Source organism: Hypanus sabinus, chromosome 1, assembly GCF_030144855.1.
Source record: "Hypanus sabinus isolate sHypSab1 chromosome 1, sHypSab1.hap1, whole genome shotgun sequence".
Lineage (NCBI taxonomy): Eukaryota > Metazoa > Chordata > Chondrichthyes > Myliobatiformes > Dasyatidae > Hypanus > Hypanus sabinus.
This window is the reverse complement of record NC_082706.1, coordinates 35,713,598-35,721,144: the sequence shown is the minus strand read 5'-3', so window position 1 is coordinate 35,721,144 and position 7,547 is coordinate 35,713,598. Positions and strand designations below refer to the sequence as shown.

General features: G+C 40.5%; 1 protein-coding gene across 1 annotated transcript; it reads left to right on the top strand.

Annotated features, from left to right (window-relative positions):
* Positions 1 to 43: 43 nt before the first annotated feature.
* On the top strand, positions 44 to 7,464 carry tmem127 (transmembrane protein 127). Its single transcript, XM_059967302.1, has 3 exons — positions 44 to 416; positions 4,098 to 4,262; positions 4,951 to 7,464. Exons 1-3 carry the CDS (start codon positions 176 to 178, stop codon positions 5,256 to 5,258), a joined length of 714 nt encoding a protein of 237 aa, XP_059823285.1. The 5' UTR covers positions 44 to 175; the 3' UTR covers positions 5,259 to 7,464.
* Positions 7,465 to 7,547: the final 83 nt, after the last annotated feature.

Genomic DNA, 7,547 nt, shown 5'->3' with positions numbered 1-7,547 from the left:
TCGTGTCGCGACGCCAATCGTAGGTCTGCTTTCCTCTCCCACTCCGCCCCCAAACAGGCGTCACATCCGGTGTCAGTGCTCGGTTCCGCTGGCAAGGTGGGAAGCTTGGCCGGTGCCGGCCGCCGATTACCGGGTCGGTTTCTGCCATTAATCGCCCGGCGAGGAACGGGGAAACATGTACGGGCCGTCGGGGTCGGGTCTATCGGGGACGCGGAGGCGACCCGGCGCCGGGGGCGCACTCCCCAAGCACACGGAGCGGAGCTTGGCGTCGGCGGTACCCGGCGCGCTCTCGGTGACCGCCCTGTGCACGGCGCTGGCGGAGCCTGCCTGGCTGCGCGCCCACGGGGGCGTGTGCCAGAGGCAGGAGCTCGGCGTGGCCGATGTCTTGGGCAACTTGGATTCGGCTCTGTTGGAAGGTAATGGGATGGGAGAGGCTGGGCGGGCCATCGCCGGACTTCCTGCTCACTCGCGGTGTCTTTGTGCCCCGGGCTGTAGAGATCTCCTCATTTCCCGGAGCTCCCTCTCCCCCGCAGTTCCTGACAATCGGTTGTGATTGCTTATCCATTAAGATGCTTTACTTTTGCTATTTTTGTATACTGACCTCTTGTATGTGTCCAAAAATTATTAGTAATAATTATCAAGTTATCTATCATTAACGGTCTTCCGCAATCTTCTGCATGGAATTTCTCTGACTGAAGAAGTTCCTTCTCCATCCTGAACGTCAAACTATTTTGAGACTGCAAGCTTTGGTTCTAAATGCCCCAAGCTAGGTGAAACTTAATCCCTACACTATCCTTTTGAACTCGGTATGAGTTTTGTACTTTTTTTAATGTGCTGGAAGTTCATTCTTCTATTCTTTGGAGAGAATAGGGTTTGTCAGTTTAACTCCTGTCAAAAGAACAATTCCATGAATAATCTGTTGAGCCTTTATGACAGTCCCTTGTTTTTATGGCCTTAAATAGCCCAGACCATCGAACAATTGGTGCTGTTGGGTCCCTGTGTAATTGCAGAAAAACATCTTTGCTGTTGCTTTGAATAGGGACAAATGGCTTGCTGTGCCTGTGTGTTAATTTTTGTGATTTCTAAAGCTTAATTTTAAATGCCTACTTATTTCCACCCCTCATTCACCCAGGGCCTATGTTTCCCACTATTTCTGGGAAATGTATAAAATCATGTGGGTCCTAGATTACCGAGGGAAGACAAAACAAGGGACAGATATTTAAGATAATTCTCAGACTCTGTTTCATCCAGCGTATTTTGGGTCTGAGAGCTAGGTACCCCATCACATTTAAAAATAATAAATATTTGAAGAGCTATGATCCATAAGGCGATGAACCAAATGTTGAAAGGTTCAATTTATCTAGGTCGCATTTTTTCAATAGAGCTTGGAATGTAGCTCATTTACCCAGCTACATAGACTTGTGTTTCACAAATTTGAGTTTTTTTTCATAGTAACCAAGAAGACTGATGAACCAAGAAGGGTGGTAGGTGTAATTTGCTGGGGCTTCTGTGAGGGTTTGAGGTTCCACATGATAGGTTGCTATGAAAAGTTAGATCAAATGGCATCCAAAGGGATTGGGCTAATTGGAAACAGCCCCATTGATCCTGTGACTTCAGTCTCTGAGGCCTGTGTGAGAACATCCTTCATGAGGGTGAACACACGGAAAGTATCCAGCCCAAATGGGGTACCTGGCCGAGTACAAAAGACCTGTACTGATCAACTGGCTGGAGCGTCCACTGAGATCTTTAACCTCTCACTTCAGCAATCTGGGGTCCACACCTGTTTTAAGCAGGCTCCATTTACACTGGTGCTTAAGAAGAACAGGCTGACCTTCCTTGATGACTATCATCCAGTGATGAAATGGTTTGAGAGGTTCATGATGAAACATATGAAATATGCTGAGAAGAAATTTGGATCCGCTCCAATTTGCTGACACATCCACTACTGATGCCATCTCATTGGCTCTTCGCTCAACCATACAACATCTGGACAGTAAAGATGCAAACATCAGGTTGCTCCTTATCAACAACAGATGATTCAATACCATCATCCCCTCAAAACTAATCAATAAGCTTCAAGATCTTTACCTCAATACCTCCTTGTGCAATTATTGATTTCCTCACTTGATTTCCATTCAGTTCAGATTGGTTCAGATTGGCATCATCCTCAGTGGTCTCCATTGACACAGGTGCACCACAAGGCTGTGTGTTTAGCCCCCTGCTCTACTCACTTTGTACTTATGACTGTGAGGCAAAGCACAGTTCCAATGCCATATTTAAGTTAGTTGATGATCACTGTCATCAGCCAAATCAAAAGTGGTAACAAATCAGCATATAGGAGAGAGATTGAAAATCTGACAGTGGTGCCACGACAACCTCTTACTCAAAGCCAGCAAGACAAAGGAGCTGATTACTGACTTCAGGAGGGGGAAAACGGAGGTCTATAAGCTAGTCCTCACCAGGGGATCAGAGGTGGAGAGGGTCAGAGACTTTAAATTCCTGTGTTATTATTTCACAGGGCCTTTCCAAGTGCAATTAGAAAGAGAGCGCGGCCCCACCTCTACTTTCTTAAAAGTTTGCGAATATTTGGCATGACATCTGAAACTTTGACAAACCTCTGGAGAGTATATTAACTGGCTACATCAGAGCCTGGTATGGAAACACCAATGCCCTTGAATGGAAAATCCTACAAGATTAGTGGATACGGCCCAGTCCATCATCAGTAAAGCCCCTCCCCACCATTGGGCACATTGTCACAGGAAAGCAGCATCCATCATCACAGATCCCCACCACCAAGTCATTCTCTCTTCTCACTGCTGCCATCAAGAAGGAGGTACAAAAACTTCAGGACATACACCACCAGGTTCCAAGTTTACCTCTTAACCATCGGGCTCTTGAACCATAGGGGATAACTTCACTTGCCTCATCACTGAATTGTTCCCACAACCAAGGACTCTTCATCTCATGTTCCTGATATTTATCGTTTATTTTTTTTTTGCTTTCTCTTTGTATTTGTAGTATGTTTTCTTTTGCACACTAGTTGTCTGCTCTGTTGGTGTAGTCTTATTGATTCTATTATGGTTATTGGATTTATTGAGTAATGAATCTTGGAGTTCTTTATGGTGACATATATATACTTCCATAATAACTTTACTTTCAACTAGCTTGATGCTAGGAAGCAGCACGTGATGGTAGAAGGTTGTTTTTTCAGACCGGAGGCTCAAAACTAATGGTGTTCTCCAGGGTTTGATCATCTATATTAATGATCTGGATGAAGATTTACATATGCTTACTAAGTTTGCAAATGATACAATAATTGGTGACAGTGAAGGTGGTATCAGAAATTATGAAGTATCTTTGATCAGCTGGATAAGTGGACCAATGAATTGTATTTTGGGTTTAATTTAGATAAGTGTGAAATGTTGCATTTTGGGAAATGAGGATAAGACTTTCACAGTAAATGGTAGGACTTTAGGGAGAACAGAGGGACCTAGGAGTTCCCTGAAAGTGTTGGTACAGGGTGGTGAAAGCTTTTTGGCACACTTACCTTCATTAGTTAGGATATCTGAGTATATAAGTTGTTCAAGGCGTTGGTGGGGCCATATTTGGAATACCATGCTCAGGAAAGTTGCCAGTGAAGAGTGCACAGGAGATTTACTGGTTTACAAAGAGGATTTGAGCAGGTTAGATCTTTATTCATTGGAGTGTAGGAGAATGAGAGGTGATAGAATCATGAGGGGCAGATACGGTGAATGTGCACTCTTTGGGGAATTAAAAAAGCTAGAGAACATAGCTTTCAGGCGAGGGGAGAAATTTAACATGAATCTGAAAGGAAACTTTTCCACTCAGAAGGTGGTCAGTGTATAGAGTGAGCTGCCAAAAGAAATGGTTGAGCAGGTGTCTGTGTCTAAAGAAATATGGACTAATTCCCAAATCTAAAACAGCACCAATTGCTTAATCTTGGAATTAGTCATAAATGAATGTCAAACAGGATGTAGTTTTTAAATTATTTTTGTTCTTGATATTTCTGTGGAAGATTACTTTGCATATTTGTGTTGTCTTGCATGTGGAGATTAACCCACTTTCATTTTCTACAGAATACTGTATGAATTCTCAGACTGTGCTGCTGCTGCGGGTCATCGGTGCCTTCTGTTTCCTGGGGATTATTTGCAGTTTGTCAGCCTTTTTGCTCGATGTGTTTGGACCAAAACACCCAGCACTGAAGATTACTCGCAGATACGCATTTGCACATATTCTCACAGGTCTGTTGAAGCAAAACTATGTATTTTTACATTTACTGAAGTAGGGTGTGGCTTTATTTTTGCTACTTGCACACTCATTTTGAAAGTGAAACAAAAATAAGATATGCTCAGGAACTCTGGTGGTGAATTGTTAAATAATCAGTATGTTACTGAGAGCTGATAGCACCCTTGATCACATGATGATTTGTCAATTTGACACGGTAGTATAGCGGTTAGCACAATGCTTTCCAGTACCAGTGACCTTGGTTCATTTCCCCCCACTGTCTGTAAGGTGCTTGTACATTTTCTCCGTGACTACATTGGTTTCCTATGGGTGCTCCAGTTTCCTCCCACAGTCCTAAGATGTACCGGTTGGTAGGTTAATTGGTCATTGTGATTAGGGTTGGGTTAAATTGGGTTGCTGGGCAGTGCAGCTCGAAGGGCCGATTCTGCACTGAATCTTGAAAAATAAATATTAACATGCAGTGCAAATTCCCCACCATCACTATGCTAATAGGAAGTGGTTAAGGCTGTTTGGGTACCATAGAGTAAATTATCTTGAGGATATTCCCTCAGTTACAAACATTGAATAAGTCTGTTATCATCTATCATCTTTAATATAGTCAGAACACCGCTCTATTGTGAGAGTTACAGGGGATGTAACATGTCTGTTCAATGCTGCACTCACTGGCTTTCTTTGTTATTACAGTTCTTCAATGTGCCACAGTGATAGGGTTCTGCTACTGGGCATCAGAGCTGATCTTAGCACTTCAGCAGCAACACAAGAAATATCACGGCTCTCGTGTCTACGTGACCTTTGCAGTCAGCTTTTATTTGGTGGCAGGAGCTGGAGGAGCATCCATCTTAGCAACAGCTGCTAACCTCTTGCGACACTACCCAACAGAAGAAGAAGAACAAGCTCTGGAACTGCTCTCAGAAATGGAAGAGAACGAACCATATCCAGTGGAATATGAGATTGTTAATCAGTTCCAACCTCCCCCTGCATACACACCTTGATTAGCAGGACATATTACAATTTTTCACTTTTAAGTCTATCATCATTTGATTCTTTGAATTTGTACTTTACCTTAGTAGATTTTTACCTAGAGCAGCTGCCTCTCCTCTCTGACCACTTATCATTTGTGCAACTCAGCTCAATGCTTGCTGGTGAAATGGAGGTCAGGAGTTGCAGTCATCTTAAAGTCAGACGTTTGCTGAGTTTTCTGCTCCCTTGCTATTCAAGGGATGATAGTAGCCTTCTGCAGATGGGTGGGGGAGATGCAAATCCTTCCATGTAAGTAAAATACATTTTCACAACTATTTAAAGAGGCAGTATCTTTTTAAACTAAAATAAATCTAAATTTGAAAGGTACATTTTAAGTTGTTTTCCTCCAGAGCTTTTAAACAATCTAAAATTATGTTTCATTTCATAAGTAATTAATAAGTTCAAATTATTTTTAAAAGGGTTTTAACTGGCAAGTTTCTTACTTTAGACAAGGAGACTGTCTCTAAACCTTTATTCTCATAGTTTATTGTCACCTATTCATTCTCACTGTACAGTGTCTTAATACCAGGAAATATTTTTTCATTCATTCAGTTGAAAAGTGCCAGTCCTGAGTTTAAGGGAGCCTATCAACATTTGTTAGGGGGAGGGGGTTAATAGACAAATCTATATTGTGAACAGCCAGTTGTGCTTCTGACTACATAATATTCAACGTTTGATTGTCATTGGTAGAAGCCTATTGCCCTTCCCTAATGTCACAAAGATAGAAAAAGCACTTTATTAGATTGGGTTTAGAAATTATTTAAAAATCTTTCATCTATACAGCACCTTTTAACATAGTAAACATTCAATGCGCCTTGTATCAAAAGTTAAAATTGGTCAAATAACAAAGGAAGATGAAGAGGTAAAGCGGAAAAAACTGGGAGAATTTCATTTTCTTCCAATTCACGCAAACCTTGACAGAGCTGTTTAATACACAGGTTTTTGTACATTAGTTGATGTGAAAAAATATCAACATTGTTCACCTCAAACATTTGATTCTGACATCAAAAGTTTATTAATTTAATGAATGTAATGTGAAGATATACAATGGGACCCATCTGATACAGAAATATTAATGAGGCTGGACTGAAATAGGAATTTAATCATGCAACTTTTTAATCAATTGTTTTACCAGTTAACTATGAAATAAATTTTACATTAGAATTATAATGACTGATCAATTATATTTGTTTTCCAATCTTAATTAATTTGGATATCAATAATCTTATGAAGTCATATGTGAATCCAAAAAGTCTGGTGCTTCATTACTAAGAAGCAGTGCACTCACTAAAGTGCAGTAACCTTAGTCCTACAAGAAGAGTGAGCCTTTGGTTTTAGGGGGTCCAAATGGAAGTAACTGTTTCGACAAAAGTTATTTCAGTCACTAATGTCAGTAGTTTATGTACTAAATGCAACATGTTTATTAATAGAAAATGTGCTGTCATCTCAAAAACTTCTGTTTTCTTTCTATGTAGTTAACCAAAGCTACTCCCTGGTGGATTTTTAGCGTGTCTGCTGTCAATTACTGATTGTTCCCATTATGCATTAAGCCAGTAGAGGATGCTGGAAGAGAAAATGCAGAGAAGGGAAGAGCTACTTTTCAAGCCTGGCTCGACCACATTATTCAAAGTCTTTTTAAAAATAATTTCAGCCAATCTATACATTAAAAGTTGGAACAATGTTAGTTAAGAGAGCTTAGTCAACATAAAATTGTAATCAATGTGGAATTTCTGATGGGATACAAAACTACCATTTACAAAAGCACATTTGTGCCAGTCTAATAGAGCCGAGTCATGTTTCTATAGTACAGCATATAAACGAGTTGAGAGAAGTGGATTCTCCAGCTAGGAAGCCAGTGTAACAGCAAATTAAGGACAGCAAGAAGTTTCACAAAATTTTGACTAGTAAAGGCAAAATTACTGAATGAAATTATATTAATATAGAATCAGTGCCAAATCTATTTCACACAGTATGCAAAATAAATGGACCAGAGACTTAAAAACTTATGACGAATTCTACTGTGGAAAGATTGGATGAAGCTTACATTTGTAAAGCTGATGACTTGTAATAAATGTTGAATGTTGAGCCATGAGTGGCTTTTGTCATTACAAGCAATTCTGTAAATCTAATGCCTGTGTTAATGTTCATATCTTTAGAAATAAACTTTTCAAAGTGTAATTTAGATCCTTATATTTGAAATCATTGAGCAAAGTAACTGTTCAGACTGGATATAGCTTAAGTACCCTCATTAAGCCCACCTT

Coding starts and splice junctions, on each gene's coding strand:
- tmem127 (XM_059967302.1), top strand. CDS start 176: ATGTACGGGCCGTCGGGGTCGGGTCTATCGGGGACGCGGAGGCGACCC. Junction 417..4,097: donor GGATTCGGCTCTGTTGGAAG/GTAATGGGATGG, acceptor CATTTTCTACAG/AATACTGTATGAATTCTCAG. Junction 4,263..4,950: donor ATTTGCACATATTCTCACAG/GTCTGTTGAAGC, acceptor TTGTTATTACAG/TTCTTCAATGTGCCACAGTG.